The sequence below is a fragment of the Phaethon aethereus genome (assembly GCF_964289735.1).
Source record: "Phaethon aethereus genome assembly, chromosome: 9".
NCBI classification, from domain to species: Eukaryota; Metazoa; Chordata; class Aves; order Phaethontiformes; family Phaethontidae; genus Phaethon; species Phaethon aethereus.
Genome location: NC_138585.1, coordinates 29,110,368 through 29,133,489, shown reverse-complemented (window position 1 = coordinate 29,133,489; position 23,122 = coordinate 29,110,368). Strand labels below are relative to the sequence as shown.

Sequence of the window (23,122 nt, the reverse complement as noted above, 5' to 3'; positions counted from 1 at the left end):
TATACAAGAGCAAGCCTTATGAATAAAGCAAGAAAAGAATTATATGCAAGTAGGCTTCCCTTACCACCTTGCAAATATATACCTAGTACCACAATGGATAGCCCTTCACATGTTCTATGTTCTATTTTCATCTCTAATAGATGCCGTTTCAATTTTGTGAGTTACTTTTGAAATATTTAAGTTCTTAAAAAAAGAAAATAATTTTAGTAGAGCAGCAACACATGACAGTCATGATCCTGTGTAAGATTTTATTCCATATTTTCCACCCTGTAGAAAAGCCCAGAACAGAACTATTTCCATGAACATGCTTTATACTGAGAATTTTTAAGTCTACAGAATGTTAGCTGCTATAAACTTCAGAGAATTGTCTGCACAACAATATGGGATTCTATAGTAAAATAATTCTCTGAACTACAAAAATCAATCCTGTTTGATTTTGATTTTTTTACATCATAGTCAATGGGTATTTCAACATTGGAATGATAGAAAAGGCACCTGCTAATAATGCAGCTAAACACAAATTCAGCTAAATTAAACAACCCTATTGCTAATGAGCTGGCTTAATCTTAACTCACTTTTCACACAATCACAGAATCATTAAGGTTGGAAAAGACCTTTAAGATAATCAGGTCCAACCATCAACCCAACACCACCATGACCACTAAACCATGTCCTGAAGTTCCACATCGACATGTTTTGTGAACACTTCCAGTGATGGTGACTCCACAACCTCCCTGGGCAGCCTGTTCCAATGTTTGACCATTCTCTCAGTAAAGAAATTTTTCCTAATATCCAATCTAAACCTCCCCTGGCGCAACTTGAGGCCATTTCCTCTTGTTCCTATCACTTGTTACTTGGGAGAAGAGACCAACACCCTCATCACCACAACCCCCTTTCAGATAGTTGTAGAGAGTGATGAGGTCTCCCCTCAGCCTCCTCTTCTCCAGGCTAAACATTTAGTCTTTTGATAACATCTAAAAAAGAAGGCTTGCAAAAATCCTGAATCAAGGCAGAGGAGTACTTGCCTTCTATTCTGATAATGTGGAATACAAGCTATGTCCTTATTTAAAAGCTGAAGCTACAGTTATTTCTGTATGACTATATGAATATGGTAATTCTTAAGTTTGTTTTTTATGATTTTTTTTAAAATGAGAAAGTATTTAAACATGATCAAAGCTAATCATGCAAGTTAAAGATTGTTTACAGACTAAATGGCAAAGCCGTTACACTGCATTTATTTGACAGTTTTCTGCATTTTCGAATTAAAAATGCTTAAGATTTTTATTTTTTTTTTTACATCTGCAAAGAAAGTTTATTTTTCTTGGTGAAATATATTGTTTGTTACACAGTTAATGAAAAATCCTGGTCAAGTTGCCTTTTAGAACTTGTTAAGTGTTGAATTTTTAATATTTGTGCTTTAGTTATTAAAAATCTTACTCTGAACACGTAAATAGAAAAATAGTACATCTTTGTCTCTTTTCTGTCACTGAACAACTTCATTTTGCTGATTCTCTTTCCCCAAAAACTGTCTCATGTAATACTTGAAATTTGAGTAGATGATAGCAATTCATCTGTTGTGCCTCTACCTCACTGATGAGTCACCAGTGTTATTTCTGTTAGTTTTCTGCAGCTTCTGTGGAAAGCTCAGCTCCTTTGTTGCTGGACTACAGCTCTTAATTTTTCTACTGTGATGTACTTAGTCTCCTTACATGTACTAAGCAGATACAGAATAATGATGCAGAGTTGCGTACAAAACCTAAGTTTTTCTTTGAAAACTGACTCTAAATACCTAATATAGCTAATTTTGCCATCTATAGAAAAGCATTGGGTTTAACAGCATGGTATCAAAAGAAATTTTGAGCTGAGTTTCTAGAAAGTCTCTCCTGCGATGCAGTTTCATTAAAGTAAAGGGAAAGCCCTGTACTGTTCGAGCTTTTGTGTTGAAATGATGTCTCTTCTGAGTAATGCAAAATCGGCCTGCTTCCTTTATTTGCAAGCTTCTCAGTAACATAGGGTAAGCTCATGACCCAAACGTGGGCCTACTCTAGCTACATGTTACTGAAATCTGCCCCGTATTTTCCACCTTCTCCCCAAAGCAGTGCTTTGACTACTTGTGTATTATATCAACTCTTGAATAAGCTTGGAGCATGAACTGTGCCTCTGATTTGTCCTCAGCTGATCTCAGTGTCATGTATGTAATCTGGACAGTGCTTTGAAGTAATACGGGCATTGCTATGGGAAAAAAAAAAAGGAATTTGTGCTAAATGGTGTTGTGTCACAGATTACTGTCTGTGCTATGTGTATGGTGAAAGGTGAACTAAGTATGTAAGAGACTCTTGTTGTGGCTATTAACTCTAGCCCTAGCACACATCAGTCTCACGTATTCAAATCTGACATCTCCAATGTCAAACCTCAGTGATGTGCAATGAAGTTTGAGTGCAGCAGGTGGTCCAGAAAAGACTTGATAGAAGTCTACTGGGAGAGGGTTAAGGTGACACTGTGGGGAACGGGAGTAGAGAATTGAGTTGTGAGAATGACTGCTGAGGTAACACTTGTGGGATGGATGGGGCTCGGGTTAGGTGGAATTTGGAAGGGACTGGAAGAGGTTGGAAGGAGATGGAGAAAGCTGCTGTGAGGGGCGCTGGGAACAAGGTACAACATCTCAACCCTTTTTTTCTTTTACCTTGAGGTGACAAGGTCACAGGGGCCTCATTTCTCTTACAGGGGTCTCTGCCTTGCTGTATGCCTGTTCCCATTTGTGTTTTGATATATGAGAGAGTGAACCTTATGTGTATATACTCTTTCTGATGGGATCTACATCTCCTTACTTCCCTAGCTCCCCTGCTGTATGGTAAACCCCAGGATCTCGGCTAGCCCTGAAGATGGTGAAAATGTAAACTGCTGAGCACTGGGAAATTAAGAAACAGCTGTGAAGATGGTACAGGTTGGGAACAGGCAGACTCAGTGGGCTAGGACTGCTATTACAAATACTTAGTCAAGATATGCAGAGAGAGTGACATAGTTCTGTGGGGCCATGCCCAGGATATTGCAGGGTGTATCTGGGGTGTCCATCCTTTAGCAGGGTGGGACATAGACTCTTTTTTTCCTGACGTGCTATCATTGGTGCCTTTCCTTCTCACAAAGTGTATAAGCAGGATGCAGGCACCCTAGCACCACGTTGAGCAGATGACTGCCCTCGTGACAGGATGTACAAATACATGCTGGATCATTTGACCCTGTGACTATCCAGTCCCTCAACCAAACGTGTTAGTCAAGTGATAGGAGGGCTTGCAGTTTAGTCTACTGGCACATGTACTTCTAGCCGTGTGACAGGGGGGACTTAATAGGGGAAGAGGCAGGCTGGGGCAGACTAATTTTTTTTCTGGTATGCTGTAGGTTGGGCATCTAAAGAACTCTTCATAGTCAGGAGAGTGTGCAGCCCTAGTAAGCAGCTGCTTCTGAAGAGACAGTGCAGCACTGGACAGTAGTGTTAAGACAGTACGGTTCAGTTGTCTGAAGTGGCGTAATAGAAGTACCATCTGCAAATATTGACATGTTGGATGTGTAGTGACACAGTTGCAAGAGGTGTATGCAAGAAGAGTTCACCAACTTCTGCAGATACAGTGGCTTTGTGCACACGGCCAGAACTTTCCCAGCCTTGACAGAGCTGAGCAGATACTCAACCCAGCTCATGTCAAAGCAAGGGATCCAAACAGTGACAGGGGCCCTTTCACTGCTTAAGTCTGTCTCAGAGCTTGATCAGGTAAGTATTGACAAGACATACAATGAAATACAGCTCCTTACAAAATGAAATATAGCTACCATTTTATTTTAAAAGATGTACTTTGCACTACTCACCTTTAATAATACAGCCTAGTTATTGCTGGTCTTAGACAGGAATTGGGGGATCTGGGTTCAGTTGCCTCCGTCATCTTCTAGGATTAAGATGTCCATTTCCATCTCCTTCCAGAGGCTATTCTCTTAAGAACTTCCTGTGTCACATACCTAAAACGTATGTACCTTGACCTAAAACTAGGTTTGGGGAAATGGGGAGGTTTGGCCCTTTACCATGATTACCTTCTGATGGTCCTGAAAGGCTAGTTCAGAATATCACTGCTCCACTGGTCAAATTTTCTTTTTACTTCCAACCTAATGATTCCTGGTCAGATGATAGCTCTTTTTTTTTTTTCTTTGTCTCCCCACCTGCCTGCCCCAGCTTCTCTGTCTTCTCTGTCCATGGTATTGCTCCTCTGTGGTGTTTATAAAGAAAGCTGAATCCCCTTTCAGCCTTAAGATTGTTAGATTAAAATTATCAGGCTATTTTTAAGAATTTTTCTTTCTCTGTTATGTGATCATGATATTATTTCTTTGTTTCTGTTTGAATCAATCTTTTGAGGATACGGGTGGCCACGTGACAGACTCCTGAACAGTACTTACCATTTCTGGAGAGACTACTCCTGATGCTTCCTACTATTGCATTTTTCTTTTTCCCAGTTGTATCACCTTAGGAACACTGTAGTGATTAACCAGTACACTCCGTTTCTTCTCAGTTGTTTATAACTGATGAAATCTCAGCTAGAAACTCCCAAGGACGTAATCCCTAACTAAATGGATGCACTTGCATGTTGTAGTACTGAATTTCATTCATGTTCCACTACTTCAGATTACAGATTTTTCTGTGCTATCCCAGTTACCCTCTTGATGATGCCTACTTAATTGTGTCTTGTATAATTGATACACTCCTTGTTTTTGTATGAATATTTTTCCAAAGCAATTCTGTAAAAAGACAATACTGGTAACTCTCCTCCAACCTAATCAACTTCTTCCAACACCACCAGTAGCAACTTTGATTTATTCAGCTCTCTGCTAATCGTCTGTAATCTTACTAAGATCAATCATTTCACACATAGAACTTTATTGAATGTTGTATCAAAGTCCACAAAGATAAGATGTGCCATATCTCTTATTTCTAGAAATCAGTTTGGAAAGGCATTGTCTACCTTCACTATGAACATAGAATCACAGAACAGTTTGGGTGGGAAGCGACCTTTCAAGGTCATGTAATCCACCCGCCACAGCAGTGAGCAGGGACATCTTCAACCAGAGCAGGTTGCTCAGAGCCCCGTCCAACCTGACCTGGGATGTTTCCAGGGATGGGGCATCTACCACCTTTCTGGGCAACCTGGACCAGGGTTTCACCATTCTCGTTGTGAAAAATGTCTTCCTTAGGTCTAGTCTGAATCTGCCCATTACCCCTTGTCATGGCCCTGCTAAAAAGTCTGTCCCCATCTTTCTTGTAAGCCCCCTTTTAAGCACTGGCAGGCTGTGTCCAGTTCTGGGCTTCCCAGTGCAGGAGAGACATGGAGCTACTGGAGAGAGTCCAGTGAGAGGCCACAAAGATTAGTGGACTGGAGCAACTCTCCTATGAGGAAAGGCTGAGAGAGCTGGGACTGTTCAGCCTGGGGAAGAGAAGGCTCAGGGGGATCTCTCCAATGTGTATAAATACGTGAAGGGAGGGTGCAAAAAATGGAGCCAGGCTCTTTCCAGTGGTGTCCAGTGACAAGACAAGAAGTCTATGTAAATATTGAATATAAATATTCAAGGACACACAAGTTAGGAAGAGAAAGTTGACATTGAAAATTGTGGTATTTTACAACTTTATTTGCAGTAACTTAATCTGTGAAAAGGGCTGTACTGGTTTTGGTTGGGATAGAGTTAATTTTCTTCATAGTAGCTTGTATAGGGCTATGTTTTGGATTTGTGCTGAAAACAGTGTTGATAACACAGGGATGTGTTAGTTATTGCTGAGCAGCGCTTGCACAGCATCAAGGGCTGTTCTGCTCCTCATCTTGCCCTACCAGCGAGCAGGCTGGGGTGGGCAAGAAGCTGGGAGGGGGCACAGCCGGGACAGCTGACTGACAACTGACCAAAGGGCTATCCCACACCATGTCATGCTCAGCAATAAAAGCTGGGGGGAAGAAGAAGGGAGAGGGGGAGATGTTCGGAGTGATGGTGTTCGTCTTCCCAAGTCACTGCGATGTGTGATGGAGCCCTGCTGTCCTGGGGATGGCTGAACACGGGCCTGCGATGGGACGCAGTGAATGAATTCCTTGTTTTGTTTTGCTTGCATGCACAGCTTTTGCTTTACCTATTGGACGGTCCTTATTTCAACCCATGAGTTTTCACACATCTACCCTTCTGATTCTCTCCCCCATCCTACGGGAGGGGAGTGAGCGAGTGGCTGCGTGGGGCTGAGCTGCCCACCAGGGTTAAACCACAACAAAGACATGAGCAGCTGGTGTAGCTGCAGAGGGCCAGAATCTTCCAAGAAATTGCAAAGAACCATTTGGATTGATGAAAGGACTGTGTTGTAAAGCCCTTGATAAAAATGCAACAGGAATAAATCAACTTCTAATAAGTGTTTATGTTTTGGTCATATAATGCATCACAACAGTGTGCATAATGTCAATACTGTCAGTAATGGATATCTTATTTGTGAGGTTTGAATTACAAAATAATGTAAACTTTATCCTGTGACTAGACTATCGTTCTTGATTATTCTGCTTTTTTTATCCAGTTGTCTTTGCTATTTTTCTGCCTAAGTTTTCTCAGTAACTTATTAATACCTGTATAGTAAAGTGAATCCTATATTTTAAATCCTTTTATTTTACTTTTAATAAGAATGTAGAATATTACAGAGATAGCACTTCACACAGTTTAAAATATTTTTACTAATCTGAAGGGAAAGTAAATGAGCTATAGGTCTAATAAAGAGAGAAAAACAGCATTCAACTATATAGCTTCCAAAAACCTGCCCCTTGCCTGGACAGGGAAGAGTAATAGTTTCTGCAACCTGTGAAACTAAGCAACCTGTGAAACTAACCAAGAGAACCTGCATGTATGTGTCTGAAAAGGTCTGTTGCAAATCTTTTAAAGTTAAATTGATTCTCAATTGTGTGCTGTAGGAGATGAATACGACGTATGTGCCATTTGTCTGGACGAATATGAGGATGGAGACAAGCTCAGAATCCTTCCATGTTCTCATGGTAAGCAGCTGTATTTTAGGTTTGGTATTTGTATTAAAAACAGCTCTCTAAAACACCATGTCTAAAACCTACAGTGAATGTGTTTATTGGTTGATTTATAAAATGTATTTTTTCTAATATGCAGGAGTATATATACAAATTGGGAAAAGAGCAAACTTTTTTCTCTTTTAAAAAGCAAAAAAGGCGAGCATTTCCACGTTGTGTTTTTCTTTGGATGTACACATGAAAGAAAATCTGGGCTTGCTGCTGTACCCTAAATGTCTGTATTTAATAGGAAAACACATTCCAGAGTTACTTTTTACATTAACAAAAACAGGCTTTCACTTTCTCCAAGACAAACCATAAAATGTAATCCAGCTATTAGTGACACAGAGATATGCTTGAAGGGATATAGTCTGTCCCACAGCCTGGAGCCATATAGACCGCTGCCTTGACTGCACTTGGAAGTCAGTGTTGTCAGTGCAAAAATTAGTGGAGTATTTTTACTGTGACAAGTTGTGCACTGTCTGAACAGTCTCTCTCAAATACAGCCCACTGCAAAAGGTATATCTAGTAGTCACATACATATTTATCCACAAGACAAGACTGCTCTTAACTGCATGCAAGTACAAGAAGCATTTTAAGAGCTTGTATCTAGAAATTTGGAAGAGGCCCAGGCCCAAGAGTGTCTCTAAATTTAAACTTTTTTTAATAAAAACTGTGTAAAATCTATCAAGAAAGATAGGATTCATCCTTCCTAGCTTGAGACCCTCTCTCTACCTTCCAGTCCCATTAAGTATATTGCAGTGATTTTTGGCTGGGTGCAGTTTTACCCAGCTTTTTCTCATTACATTCCTGCTCTGACCAGGCACTACAACAGCAAATACCACATCACTAAGAGATTTTAAAAAAGAGGCAACTGATGTTACAGCCTTACATGCACAGCGAACACAGCATATGACAGACTGAGCTTTGTAGATCCTGTGATAAAAATAAATTTCAAAACAGGCTGACAAAAAGTTCTAAGAAGAGAAAGAACACAACCATAGCATCTGTCCCAGCTAGGGACTGCAAAGTTAACTAAACCTGATCACTAATATCAAAGATTACTGACAACTTAAAAATAAAAGGCAAACAAACCAAAACCACCAAGCCACCGCTGTCAGTTCTCATGGAGAACATGCTACTAACTTGCTTGAACAGGTACTAAACACAACATGCTTGCCCTTGTAAATACTTAACTCTTTGCCAGATAGAAGTCTGTTAATAAGCAGAGCTGAGTTTGTAATGCCATAAGTGAGACAGTTTCAAACACTTTTTTTTTAAACAAGACACTGACAACTGTATACCTAATTTAAAATCTGCAAAATCATGCAGTGATTTTATTTAATAACAAGGTGCTTTAGTACATCTTGGTGGAAGTTAGAGGCATTATGACAATAATGATGGTGGGTGTGTCTGCTGCAAGGTAGGTATAATTCCTCAAGAAGCTTTTAAAGTTTATTTAATCAAATTTGGCTCATTGCAGGACTGCTCTCAAATTCATTCAGTAGAGGAAATAGGTATTTATTGCATATATCCATATAGCAGAGATCCTCATCTATTAAGTGTTTTGTACGTAAGGATAGACAGCCTACATGCCAACAAACTTGTGACTAAAACTCTGTGTATGAGCTAAATTCTAAAATTCTCCTATGTTACTAAACATAAATACAATTTAGCAGGTTTCCTTGTCCTTTTCACTTAGATAATGGTGTACTTGTATTTTGTTTTCTAACAGCGTATCACTGCAAGTGTGTGGACCCGTGGCTGACAAAAACAAAAAAAACATGTCCTGTATGTAAGCAGAAAGTGGTCCCTTCTCAGGGGGACTCTGACTCTGAAACAGACAGTAGTCAAGAGGAGAACGAAGTATCTGAAAATACTCCTTTGCTTAGACCATTAGCCTCAGTTAGCACTCAGTCATTCGGGGCTTTGTCAGAATCTCATTCCCATCAGAACATGACCGAGTCCTCAGAATATGAGGAAGATGACAATGACAATATTGATAGCAGTGATGCAGAAAATGGAATAAATGAAGAAAGTGTAGTGGTTCAACTACAGCCCAATGATGAAAGGGAGTACAGAGTGGCAAATACTGTTTGAGACTACTAATGATGAATAGTGTATGAACAAAAGAGTTCTTAAGGCTATACTTCACAAACCTTTACGTAGGGAATATATTTTAGTCTGTAATCCATTTGGTTTCTTCAATAGGAACAGCAGTTCATGTAGTAGTACTATGGTTAAATCATTACAGATAGATTTATTTTTGATTAAGGTATTCAGTCACATGTTTTGTCTTCTCAAAATGAACAGTTTAACTGGACTTCACAATACTAATGAATAATGTTAATAGTTTATATCAATAGAAGTATCACACAAACTCTAAATGTATCTTGTTGACATGGGATTTATCTGGAAGTAATTTTTTTCCATTTTGTAGCTACAACTGGGTCATACTGATAGCAATATTTATTACATGTATGGTATGTGTTAGCCCTTAAGCCCAACAAAAAATGTATTTGCATGTTTGTATAGTTTTCCTAAAAACTGCCACCACTACTGAAAGAAAAATGTAGAACAGATCAATATTCTATACGCTGGTGTATCAAAAGAAAGCAGAAGAAATTCCTCTTTCATCTCAAAGCAGTGATTCCAAATAATCCTTTGGAGTTTTCCACAGCCGCTGAGTTAAAGCAGTTCCATTGAGCAATTCCTAGGATAAGGAAACTTAGAATATATGTCTAGTTTTGAGCAATTCACAAGGTAAGATCCACCATAAGCACATTAACTATCCCTACTTGCTACTACAATGTAGTCTGGTTTCCAGTGATGATGTGGGAGTTTGGGGGCGGGGTGTGTGTGACCAAAACAGAGGTTTTGTTCCACATAGAAAAATAATTTTAGGTAAGTATTCTATTGATCCTCAACTCATATACCTCTTACTAAAGAGCATTTTATGCTGCGTTAGTCTGCTAAACTATGTATATAGAAAAATTGTTCTTTTTCAAATACCTGATTTGAAAACAAGTGCTTATAACTGTTTAACAGAACTCAGTACTTACCAGTGTATCATGAAAAAAGTAAATGCTATATAATACCTCTGTAACTATGTAGAAAGTAAAAACATAAGTATAATCAAAATGCAGAGATTTTTTTTATATGGCCTTGAATAAGGAAAGCTTGAAAGAATGTTAATAAACATGTTTTCCACTTTAAGTATCAAAAAATTTATTGAACTTCTGCATTGCTTACATTGTGTACTCTTCTCCATTTATTACTAAGGTTAAAGTATTTTTAAAGATCCAGAACATGCAACTGTTAAGATCCCTTAGTAAACATTAACCTGCATTGTGCTGTACATCACAGTACAAAGTGCTGTACTGATCAGTATTGTATGTGGGAGCACTAAGTTACATAGAAGACCTTAATTTTTGTTCACTTGTAGTTTGAGGAGAAGTTGCAGTCAGGCTGGGTCTGTACATGTAACTTGGATGGGGGAGAGGGGAGGAGGACCAGAGCACTGTTAATATTTCCTGCCCACTTGCCAGCACCTTCAGAGCTGCAGTCTGTGAGCCTGGGTTCTGGAAGTCGGAAAACACCAGATCCTGGACGGAGGCAATGACAGGTGAGGTGTTTCCATTTGGTGTTTCTGACCTAACACACAGCGCAGCTACACCCTCCTTGCTTCAGCCTGACAATGGAAATCACTTCTCTGGGACTGGCTAAGAGCAGAGAAAGTTTATTTTGCAGAACAAGGCATGGTAAAAGGATAATAATGAAATAATGATTCATCTTCAAACCACTGCCACAAGCAATCCATGGGATTAAACACGAACAACGTATTGCTGTATTTTCACCATGTAAAATTCCCCTTCAGCTTGCATATGTCTAGTTAAGTCCAAATGTGAAAACTGATTTCTGGGAACTTACTAAGCTGAAAGATGTTTCTTAAAATAGGTTCCTGCTGCTCGTATGTTATGAGTGCATGTGTTTGTTCATAATTGCACTTCAGGCACCCCAAAACCTGAAGAGATCCAGAACCTTGAACTGAAGCAAACGTTATAACATACGCTCTCTGTAACTCTAGTTGTAGTATTTGCTGTAATGACAAAAAGTAAAATTACACTATTTTTATCAGTTTCTCACCTGCTATTCTCCATGCTCTACAGAGAAAATGCGCGCAGCAAAGGATATTCTGTTTCCATCCCAAATACATTTTATTTAGAAATGGGAACAGTTTTGGGGTTTTTCTAATACCACTAGGAAATTTATGTAAACTGTATTCCAGCAGGCCTCGGTAGTAACCATTGTGGTGATACTCCCCCTGCTGTATCTCCCTGATGCCACAGATACAGTTTGTCAGTTGCCATTGCCAGTGAGAATGAAAATTAAAGAAGGAATAGCACTTTATTATTAGAAATACTTTGGAAGGTTAAGTAGCTCTTAGCATTTCTAACTAGAACTTGGGGATTTCATTAAAACTTGCTGGATAAATTGTCTGTCTCAAAAGGTATGGCCTGTCCAAACCCACAGGAAAAGATAAAGATGGATTTTTCTTTGGGCTGTGACCTGCTACATTATCCACATGAAGTAGCACTGTTTCCTCACGATCTGCCATGAACAGCTGGCTCCCAGGGTTTTTTTGCTTATGTGAAGTCTGTTGATCTAACTTCACTCTCTGGCTATCTTTGAGAATAGTATGTTGGTGCTTTAAAGAGGTTCATACTTGATTGCCTAGTTGAAAAAAAAAAAAAGTGTTCTAATAAGTAGTTCTAACCAGTGCCTGAAGTTTAAAGTATTCCATGGGACTGCCGAGGCCTATCATCTCTGCATAAAACAGCATAGGTACCATTGACAGTTACCACAAAACAGTATTTGTATGACCAGTATAAATAGCTCCTCACAAAGCAAGCTTGCAGCAAACCTTTCATTGCGTAATGAAAAGGAGCCACAAGAGGACAGGAATTAAAACTTGCCCTCAGAGGGGAAGGGGAGCTTTCCTGTGGTGGGGGTGGGTGGGAAGGATCTGGTAAAAAGTGACTGGAAGAAAGTGATGTGTCTGACAACTGTTTTTCTGGACAGGTCAGCAATCAAGGAATGGAGATTTCAAATAGCAAAACTAACCACTCTCCTCACCGTCCCTCAACAGTGTACAATCTTGAGAGAGTTCCAGGGCCAGTGTTTGAACAAATGGTAATAATGGGTACCTACATCCAAAATAGTACAGTATTAAAAATTGGATGTCTGAAACTGCCATGTCATAAGCAGTGCAGAATGTTTCTACAGAATTCTAAACACATTTGTTATAAATGTAAGGCCCTCTGAAAGGCTAATAATGGCTTCTATAATTAAAATCTGCCTGTGAATTATTATGATGCAAAAAGTACAGTAACAATTCATAACTATATTTCAGAGAAAGTAAGGGACTGATTAGAATGGCCTGGAAGTCAGCCATAAAAACTTGTAAAGGCCTGATATTCTGTACATAAAAGCAGCCTCTCATCACCTTCCAGTGTATGCCATGCAATTGGAGGTGTAAGTAATTGGGGATAGCAGAAAACCTTCAGAAAATGAAGCAATTCAGTCAATAGTGATTTCTCTTCCTGAGTTTGAAGAGACAGAACAACTTGAGAGCTACCCTGAAAAACACACCCTTTGAAGCAATTCTGCATGTTCTCTAGATATGCACATCTTTCTTTCCTACTCCATTCTCCTCGTGCATTTTTCAGAACACTAGTGTGAGTTCTGTTCTTCTACCCAAGCCTTGAATAAGAACATATGCTACAAAAGAAAAAAAAAAAAGAGGGGAGGGGAAGGCTGGTGCTTTGCTTCCTTGGCTGGGAACTGCTGACGTAAGGAAAGACGCAATACTTCTAAAGCAGATGAGCACTCGGAGAGCTTTTTTATAAAATGGCAGGCACTGTAAACCACAGTGAATGAGTTTGGGAGCTCTACTGCAAGTTGAGGAGCCAGCAGCTATCGAAGGCAGCTGCATGCCAGTGAGGTTTCTAAAAACCATGGTGTTTTTCATGGTAAGAGGGTGAAAAAGGTACAAACCATGAGCACAAAAACCACAAGAACTGTACAGATCAGGCACCTACACTGCCACCATGTATGAATCCTTTTACGAAATCCCAACTGGTAAGACACTTGAGAGCAGGTAGAGCATAATAAATGGTGCTGAAGTGGCTGGAACAGTGCTGATGTAACACCAGCTGGCTGGCAAAACGCAAAACCTTCAGCAGTGCAATCCTGCCCACCATAGGAGGGGTACTGCACCTGAAGTATTCACGTGGCAGGGGAACCCCCCACCCATGGAGCTGGATAAATGCAGAGTCAAGGGACAAGAAATCATCTCCTAATTTAAGATCTACTCCAAAGACTGCCTGGCCTTTGACTAAAGCTGTATTATCATACTATTGCTGTCTTAAAAAACTTAGAGCTGCACTGTCATCAGCCATGCAATGAAGAAGGGCCTCAGAGGATTCCTAGGGGAAGGAAAAATTACCAACAGTCTGATTTTGTTTGGTTGGAATAAATTTATTTCATCTGTCTGTAAACAAGGTGTTTTTAATAGTTATGGCATTTTTTGAAATGCATATTAAATCAGATGAGTTAGACTGTATCCCAGATGTAACAAAGTGCAGGGAAAGAAATGGACAAATCAGCAACAAGAATTTGTTTAAATCTGTACATTATCCACAAGGCCCAACAATAGAAGCAAATACTAGAATGTCCCTAAAGTAGTGCCATTCGAAAGAAGCCCTCGTAGTCAGTTAAAATCCATCTCACAATAGCAACAGTTCATTTTTTTTTTTTAAACAATAGTATGGCACAGAATACATATTAAAAAAGTCATCACAAGACAGCCAAGTCAGTTATTCCAACCAATACCATCTCCCATTTATTCTTTTGTATACAGAGTTCTGCAGTTCTCTTTAAATGGACATACAAGTTAGTACCGTGCCTGAACTGAGAGTTTGGTTACAGACATTTCAAGATGACTAGTGCACAAGGCAGTTCACTCCATAATTTCTGCAGCAAGGGTGTGACAGGCCAAATGAAGATTTTAAATTTGAAATGGCATAATTTTGACAGTTTAGCTTTCAAACTACCGACCTTCATCCAAACAGTGGCTTCAGAGCAGCAAAACTCTTTACAAGTGATCTGCCACAAAGACTGGACTCAGTCAGAGCTCCCCATATAGCTGAAGGTGGCAGTTTTCCACAATGACATTGCAGTTTTGTATTCGAAAACAACAACAACAAAAAAACCAAAAACCCACGACCCCCAAGCTGCAAATTAAAATTGGTCCTATGAAAAACTGAAACCAGACACACTCCAGATGGTTATGTTGGGATATCTAATGTCCATAATGGCAGCCTTTTACAATTCAACTACAGAACAGGAGCTGGCCAAAAAAAAAAAAAAAAAAAAAGTGCCTGAGCTATTGCAATGATGGAATGTCTCTGGGGATTCATTCAGGATGGTGGTTTTAAGGTCATGGGAGGAAGTGCATCTGTACCCTTTCATAGTTTTGTGATTGCACTTGTTAAGCAGTACAAGCTTCAGAAATCATGAAGAAAAAATAAAAAACTCAAGCCTACAGTGAAGTGCAACAACAAAACTAATGTAACATTAATAGCTTTTGAGTGGCAAATTGGTTAAACAAACCAGGCACTATAAAAATGGGTGTAAGCAAACAAGTGTGGATTTAAAAAAAAAGAAAAAAAGAGAGGGACAGAAGTAAAGATATGCATGCACTTTTTTCCTCCCAAACATGCTCTATGAAAGGAAGACTAGTGAGCTGTGTAATTGCTCAAAGTGCTGAAGAGGCATTGATCAAATTAGATTGTACAATCGGCACCTTGTTTAGTATTTAAGTTGTTTTAGTTGTCAATATCACACTAATTGCTAAGACAAAGCAAAGCCTACACTTGGCATATTCCCCTCTGAAGAGTTTTTCAAGGTATCATGCATATCATCTTTGTGGTGCAGTAATGGTGCCAGATATGGGACTTGGTTACATACAGTGGTTAACATATAAATGAACAAAGGGTAACTGGAATTATGACATTAGGAAATGGGTAAATAAAAAACACGAACTACCATCTACAGTCTGGTAGCACTGAACACAACTGGGTGGTGGTGAAGACAGTTGCTAGATGGATGGGGAGAGGCTGCTTAGACGTCAGACCTCCTCAGGTATAAAGCCAGTTCATATGCTTTCTTGTTGAGTGTCCCTCCATGGACACCTTCCTTTCCCATGACTATAACCAATGCTGGAGTACACAAGGAAACAAAACAGAAATGAACAGAATTAAAGAAAAAAATAACACCTTTCCCCACCAACAAAGGGATACAAAGGAGACACAGGTTCATACCCCATCACCCTGCATTGCTAATAAAGTTTCCAGAATGTAAGGTTTAAAGCTCACCGCCAGGAAAGTTTAATAGCAATCTTCCCCTAATACTTAACAGTCTGCCTAGCAACTAGAACCCAGAGTCTCTCAAGTATTTTGCCATTGAGTATGCCTTCTTATTCAATCCGCCTCCATGGACCCCTTCTTTGCCCATTACAAAGACCAAGACTGAAAGAGAAAAGAAAAAAGTTTTAAAAAGAGTGTGTTAGACAAGGAAATAATGCAAGTTTTAGGCAGTGCAATAAACACGCTCAAATTCAAGATTTAGTATTTGGGTATTAAGCTAGTTTAACAGGAATTTTGTAAAAATACAGACGTAGACAGGGCTGGGAGAAGGCATGAGTTATCCTCAGGGATATTATGTCATGAGAGTTCACTGCTAAGAAAAATGCCACCAACTATCTCAAAAAAGCATCACAGTGCCTCTCCACCATCAGCACCCTCCATCATCACTCAACAAGGAAGCCCTGGCTGCATCTTAAAAAAACAAAGGGAAAAAAGAAGTGTTGTCCGGGACAAAAGTAGTTGTGTATATAGAAGAACTGTCACTCTGAAGAGCAGGAGAGAGAATATTCTTGTATTATCTGTAGCAGTCACTACTGGTGTAAGAACCCAAGTAACCGCCTTGACACTAGCAAAAAAACCCACGGGGTCAGACTCAGGCTAAGACTTTTCATGCAACAATACAATTATAAAGCATGCTTTTTGCAGAAGACAAAACGCAGGGAAAATTTTAATGTTGATTCTCTCTCTCTCTAATCCCACAATTTCGGTGAAGTGTCCCAATTGTCTCGCGAACAAGAACATCCTAAGGTTCTTCAACCAGTGAACGCCACTTGCAAGTTGCCAGCAGATGTCAGCAGCAGGTACACAGACACAATAAGCGCTGTGCCACCACAACCAGAGTAATTGTTTCCCAAGCTAGGAATACTGTAATTGGAATACTGCAGTCAGCCTACCTACAGGCAATGGTACATCTACATAGCAATTTGCTCACAAAAAGCTTAAGCCAGGCAGTTCTCGTGGCATTTCACAATTTGCAGCAGTCAGAACCCTGCTTGTTTCACTTCAGCACTGCGAACATTCTTCCTGTATCGCTGCCACCCGGCTTTAGCCTACAGACAAATTTTGCTCTAGCTTTGGTTTTATACTTGCAAGCAAAAGTCTGCTGCTCACCAATTTGTCCTACAGCGAGCCAAAAAATGCTAGGCCAGGTATTTTGAACACAAGGCATACTACTTGTAGCCAGTATTTTAAGGCACGTTTTCTATACCCAAAGCTAGTGCCTTCCCCGTAAAATGTTTTACTAGCAGTTAAATGAGGAGCGCAAATGAGTAGGCGTACTGGCATAAAGCAAGTTTCTCAGTGATACCACACTGGACAGGCTTTTTTGCCTGAAGACAGACTTCAGAGACCTCAATAGGAAGTGCAAGAACAGTTAGTGTAGAACTTGTTAAGAGGCAAGTAGGAGTAGCTCATACAAGGAATTCACATCTTTGCAGAATAAACTTTCCGTTGAGCAGTTTACAACAAAAAAACTAGTTTCGCTACCAGTCGTTAATAGATCCCTACCATAAGCTTTACGTACCAAGCTATTGTATCCTTGGCAAGCTTACTTCACGCTACAGCATGCTGTTTCCTGCTTGTCAGAGATCTGTTTAACCACTTCACACCCTAGCACCCAGCTGTAAGGGACAAGTATGAAGCCCAGGCAGAAAGCTCGTTTGTCAGCCAGACCACTGCGTCCACCCCCCTGACGTCACTTCCTGAAATTAACCACTAAATCCAGGAGTCTGGTTTTCTTCATAGCTGGAGTCTACACTTAGGGTCATGTTCTTAATTCAGTGATCTGAAAGTGAAGAAAATCATGCTTACCTCGACCAGCTCTGCCTACAGCAACATTGTATGTTGGCTCACCACCTTGACTCTTTGTCCTGATGTCCATTGTGCAGTCACCATCAACATACAGGCTATCTCTGATCACAGAGCACTTCTTTGCACCAAGGGTCAGACCATTGGTGAAGAAACCCTCTCGGTCTTTTCCTACAATCATATCTATTTCTACTGGCTGTCAAAGAAAAAAGTCCAGTGTTAGCACAGAAGTATTTTACCGTGTAATTCCTACTCAGAAAGCGTCCTGTCTCGCGTCGAGAGGATGGGACAGCGAGTTCCCCCTTGCTCCCCCAGGAAGCGCTCCACAATACAGGGCTTTGTTAGTCACACTTTCTACCGCACCGGTTTACGGCCACGGTAAGCCGTGGAACGCCCCGCAGCCCGCGCCACCGCTCGGCTCCCAGTCCTCGTCACAGGAGGCCCTGCCCGACCGCGGCTGGCGAGGAACAGGGCACGTGTCTCGGTGACGGAACGCGCCCGGTTAGAGGCCGGCCCCGCAGAGCCGAGAAGCCCGCTAGCGCCTGTCCCCGACGGGTCTGCGCGGCCGCCAGCCGCCCGCACCCGCCCGCGCCGACGGGGCATCGGCTCGGCCCCGCCGGGGCAGCTCCCGGCACGCGCGGCCGGCCGCGCTCTGCGGCGCCGTGCCCCCCCGCCGCACGGCACCGCGCCCGCCCGCGCCGCAGTGGCGGCGGTGGGCCTCGGCTCTGCGGCGGGGGGCGGCCGGCCGCGCCGCCGCTCGTCCCCGCGCGAGGCAAAGCACAAGGGCCGGGGGGGGACCGCGGGGGCCAGGCGGCGGCGCGGCCCGGTGAGGCGGCGGAGGGGAGGGGAGGGGAGGGGAGGGGGGGGGGGGGGCCGCCGGCCCGGCCGCGACGCGGCGGCCTCAAAGTGCAGCGTCACGGCGGGCCCGGCCGCCCCAATCACGGCCCGGCTCTGCGCGGCCGCCCGCCGCCAGGCGCGCCCGGCAGCCGCGGGCCCCTGCACGGCCCCGCTCTGTCCCAGCCGCGGGACCGGGCCCCTCCGCGCCCGCGGCGGGGCGCGGCGCTGGCCGCCGGGTCGCCCAGGACGGGCCGCGCTGCAGCGTGCTGCCCGCCCCGCACGGCCCTTATATAACGGCGGCGCGGGTGCCGCACCGGCGGGCGGCAAGCGCGGGGCCGGCAGGAGCGGGGCGGCGGCGGCCGCGGGGGCGAAGGACGGGCAGGGGCGGGGGAGGGGAGGGAGGAATCAATGGCAGTGCGCCATCTTGGCGGTGAAAAACATGGAGCCAGCGGCGAGGTGGGCATTCACGAACGCCTCCTACGCCGCACACGTAAGCCTCGCCGCAGCGCCGGGCCCGGGCGCGGGCGGCTCTACGCAAGCCCCGCCGCGCACGCCCCGCGCGGCCTCTCCCGCCGGCTCCCGCGGCCCCCGCGCGGCGGCACCGGCGGCCCCACGGCCGCGCGGGCGGGCCCCACCGCATCGGGCCGCAGCCGCGGCCCCCGCCCCCGCCGGCGGGAAGGGCCCTTCTCTCGCGGCCGCGGCAGCCGCCGGCAGCCGCAGACAAAAAGGCGGCGCGGCCGGGCCGGCCCCTCGGCGGCAGGGGCTTGCTCCCCCGCCGCCGGGCCCGCCGCCGCCTTCCCCCGCCGCCCCGCAAGGTGCCCCCGTCCCCCGGGCGCCGCCGCCTCGCCCCGCCGCTAACGGCCGCACCGCGCTCCCGCGGGGCCGGGCCGGCGCCGCAAGCGGGCTCGCCCTTCTCCGCTCCCTCCCCGCCTGCCCCGCCGCCGCTCTCACCGTGATGCTCTGGAAGATGCCGCCGGCCGTGGCTGCCCAGACGTACTTAGCGTCGCAGTAGCCCACAATGGCGGCCTCCTGGCAGCAGCCATCGCACATCAGGTTGTCCACGTAGCTCTGCCAGCCGGCCATCTTCGCGCGGGCGGCGGTGGGGACGAGCGGGGCGGGCGGCGAGGCGCGGGCCGGGCGGCGGGCGGCGGGGCTGGGCGAGGCGGTCCCGTCCCTCTCCTCTCCCTCCTCGACGGCGGAGCGGAGCCGAGCGCTGCAGCGAGCGGCGCGGCCCAGCCCTCCGCGCTGCCGGCGCCGAGGGGCGGAGGGGAGGAGGGGCGCGGCCCGGCACCGCCCCCCGCACCGCGCGGCCGAGGGGGGAACGGCGGAGCCGCGGCGCCTTCCGCCGGGCGGCGGAGCGCGGTGCGGGCGGCGAGGCGGGAGCCGAGCGGCGGCGGGGTCCCGGTCCCGGCCCTCGGCGGGCAGGCAGGTGCGGTGGAGCCCGCGGCTGCCGCCGAGAGGAGAGCGCTCCCTGTGCTGGCCCGGGCCCGCGCGAGGAGGAGGCGCGGCGCAGCCGGGCGGATCGTGCGCCCCCGCTGCAGCGCAGCCGGCCGCCGCCCCGACCCCCGCCCCGCCGCCCTGAGCCCCGGCGCGGCCGTCGGCGGGGCCGCCTGTCAGGGCGCTGCCGCCCGCCGACACCCGATGCTTCTGCCTGCGCCGACCGGCGCGCCGGGGAGCGGCCGGGGCCGGGTGAGTACCGGCTGCGGTGCCGCCCGCTCCCGGCAGCCGTGGCTTGGGGAGATCTGAACGTCGCTCTGACGTCCCAGAAACTGCGGTGTTCTCCCCTTCCGGAAGCCTGGTCGTTGCTTGGGTAACCCCCCGCTGTTTTGCAAGGTTGACGAGGCAGGTTCATAGCTGTAGTTCGCCAGAGCAGAGCCCCAGGAGGACCTGCTCCGCGGGCCCGGTGTGCGGCCGAAGGTCGCTGTGTAGAGGCTCCGTTCCCCCAGGTCTGCCTCTCGGGAGGCACCGTCAGCCTACCTAGGGGCATTTGTGTTTTATTTCTATGCCTTTCGTGTCTTCCTTTGCGTAACTCGGCAGCTGTGCGAGTCCTTGGGGAAGCGCTGTGGGTGGCCATACCCTGCTGCCCTGCTTGCCTCGGCGAGCCGAACCAGCGTCCCGCCAGCGTAGTGACAGGTTTTCTGTCTCAAATCGCTGGTCTTGAGCTGGTGGGCTCCCCATCTGATACGCCGGCATCTGTGATATTTTATTTCTGCGTGGTTTTGTAAGTGGTGATTTCAGGGTTTATTCTTTCAGGTTCCATCGAGTTTCTGCTGAAATAATTTACTTTTCATGTTCCTTTATAAGAGGTCCAGGTCTGATACCCATATTTTGTTGCATTGATATTGTGCCCTGGGCAGGATCACTGCTCGGAAGACTGTCCTACTACGAGTTGCAGGAATGTTCACCTGTAACTTTAAGGGCATGTTTTAGGGCAATGGCTCGGTCTTGCTTAACATTGAAATTGGGGTGAGGAGGTCACCTTTTTGAGCAGGGTGATTTTGCCTTACTTTTGGTATCTGTTGTGGTTCTCTGGGAAATGGAGACAGGTGGGATGTGAAGTGGCTGTCCCTGTAATTAACTTTGAAGCTTTAATTTAAGAAGTTAGAGCTTATATGTGAATATGCCAAAGCATAGCATACAGTATTGAATCTGTCTTTTCCTGAGGTTATATCCCCCAGGAAGAATATTCACCAGGTATTTATAATGAATATCCCTACAGCATACTTCAGCGTGTTCTTAGTCCTTTTAGAACCTAGTTCAGTTTTCATGGGATTGACTGCTGTGTAGATACTAGTAGAGATTGCTTAGATTACTAGATAATTACAAAAGAGCTTATTTTGCATCTTTTAGCTGAATTCCATAAGCATTTTCTCTATTTTATTTTCACAGTGCCTTTCCCCCTCTGAATTTGGACAGCAAGAGAACTTTGCTTTATCCTTTTCTGGCCATCCATGCATACCGAAAACATCCTCGTGTCATTGTATCTACCAATGAGTTACAGGCTTTAAATTTGCTTTCAGCTTTTTAAATAGCTGAAGCTTTTTGTGAAGTTTGGATTGCCTTCATCATCCTTTCTCCGCAGATTCCTTCCATGGGAAGGAGAAAAAGTTCTCTTCTGCTTGAAGTTGCTGTTGAGGGCCACTTCTTCTTCTTTTTTTTGTTTTTAATGCTTGTCTGTAGGACGTCCCAGTTTAATGCTATTACTTGCACAGAATGGAATGTATGTCTTAAATGAACAGGAGGCTGATGGGCTCATTATTTTTAGAGTTCAACCAAAATGTGTTTGTTTTTTGTCTATATGGAGTTTAGATTTGTTGTTGTTTTTGCAAGCTGCAATAAGGATTCCAAATTGTTTCACTTTAATAAGTGGATTTAATAAATATAGAGGCCGACATCTTATCACCCTGAACGCAGGGGGAGGCCTTGGGAATTTCTGTTTGCTAGCATCGCTGTCCTTTGATTAATGAGAGGGGGACTTCGCACGGACGGCGGGCTGCTTGGTACAAGCATGGAGTTATCTCACGCAAGAACCTGTGGGTTTCCAGGGCTTCAGCCAAAGGCTGCATCACCTCTTGCCCAGAGGTATTTCACCTTCTAGCAGGCACTCTTCCATGTGTTTGTCCGTCCCTTCTGCCCAAGGACCAAGCACGCACTTCCGAGCCCTCACGACCCAGTGTCCAGTCCTGTTTCACGGGAGGTGGAGACCCGAGGGTCACTGCCAGCTGGGAGCTGCGCCGAGTCCGGGCGGAAACGCTGCTACTTCAGTAGCTGCCGAACTGCTGCGCATAGGGTACTGCGTAGCGGTCCCCAGGATTCCAGAGCCTTGCCAGTTTAATGTGTGGTGGGTTCAGTGCTTTGCCTCTTTGATGAACCAAATGTTTCACCTGGATGTCAAGGAATGCAGAGTGGGTCTCGTAATACTACCACTGCTTTGCGGGGAGTATCACCTTTTTTTAACAGCTGCGTAAACCAGGTGATCAGTCGTGTGAGTGATTGAGAGATGAGCAGATTGTGTTAGCAATACAGAGAATACAGTTGTCTGCTTTTCATGATTTAAATTGGAAATAACTGCATGGAAGCCTGGGATCTCCTGAACATAAATGGATGGACGAGAGTAGAGGATTTGCCACCTGCTTGGTAGCTCGGCTTTTAGTCGTATTATTTGTGAAGTAACTAGTAACGTATTTAGAAAGGGAAGTCTAAATTGGGTTACTGTTATTTAATGTTATGAATCTACCAGGTAGCTTGTATAATTAGCAGATTCAGCGGTTACCAGTGCTTTTTCTAAAAATCATAATCCTTTAATTCTATTTTCAGTGTTAGGTGCCTCATTTGGTTGTGTTCTCTGTTATACAATCATTATAATGCTATTTGTATAGACGCTACTGCAAAAGCACCTTTGAGACTGATTTAAGAAAATGAGGATGTGCTCTGTATATTGAAGACCGTAAGAGAGAGGAGTTCCAGTTTTATTTTTTTGTTACGAGTCCTAATTCGAATCTGAGACATTTGTTAAATGAAGGATTTATATATAAACAAAAATATTGTTGTTAAAATTGGTAGATGTAGTGGATCATTTTAACATCAGTGCCTGGAATGATGTATGAAATGATGCTGTCTATAAGCATGTCTGTAGCATATGATGATGTCATAAGCTATACATGTATGATAAATGGTTGCTAAATAGTAGTTTCTTGTATTTAATATCTTTCTACATTCTGCCCAGTAGTTCTTCTTTCTGGAACATATTGGCACACAACAGCCACAGTTTGGGGTTTTTTTAATGCAGCTTGTAACAATTATTAGTCTTTTTGCTTCAGTACAGAACTTCGTCTAAAATTTATGTTGGGTCACATCTAAGAAAAATAATAATTTGAAAGAATTTTGAAGTACCGACTGTGCTTAGCCAGAGTGTAGTAT

General features: G+C 44.5%; 2 protein-coding genes across 3 annotated transcripts in view; one reads left to right on the top strand and one right to left on the bottom strand.

The window, feature by feature from the left end:
• The window catches only part of RNF13 (ring finger protein 13), a gene marked incomplete at both ends in the record, with an annotated part of 38,796 nt that extends 29,626 nt beyond the window's left edge, over positions 1–9,170 (top strand). Inside the window, 2 exons of the mRNA XM_082003538.1 lie at positions 6,966–7,046; positions 8,806–9,170. Coding sequence (XP_081859664.1) covers positions 6,966–7,046; positions 8,806–9,170 — 446 coding nt within the window. The remainder of the gene's footprint in view (positions 1–6,965; positions 7,047–8,805) is intronic.
• A 4,421-nt stretch (positions 9,171–13,591) lies between these two features.
• On the bottom strand, positions 13,592–19,591 carry PFN2 (profilin 2). 2 transcript variants are annotated; one of them, XM_082003637.1, is made up of 3 exons: positions 19,154–19,591; positions 17,369–17,561; positions 13,592–15,352 (listed from the first exon to the last, which is right to left on the bottom strand). In XM_082003637.1, exons 1-3 carry the CDS (start codon positions 19,283–19,285, stop codon positions 15,255–15,257), a joined length of 423 nt encoding a protein of 140 aa, XP_081859763.1. In that variant the 5' UTR covers positions 19,286–19,591; the 3' UTR covers positions 13,592–15,254. The 2 variants fall into 2 exon arrangements, with proteins under 2 accessions (XP_081859763.1, XP_081859762.1); XM_082003636.1 differs by having other exon boundaries at positions 15,259–15,661.
• Positions 19,592–23,122: the final 3,531 nt, after the last annotated feature.

Coding starts and splice junctions, on each gene's coding strand:
- PFN2 (XM_082003637.1), bottom strand. CDS start 19,285: ATGGCCGGCTGGCAGAGCTACGTGGACAACCTGATGTGCGATGGCTGC. Junction 17,562..19,153: donor GCATCTTCCAGAGCATCACG/GTGAGAGCGGCG, acceptor TTTCTTTGACAG/CCAGTAGAAATAGATATGAT. Junction 15,353..17,368: donor TGTAGGCAGAGCTGGTCGAG/GTAAGCATGATT, acceptor TGTGTACTCCAG/CATTGGTTATAGTCATGGGA.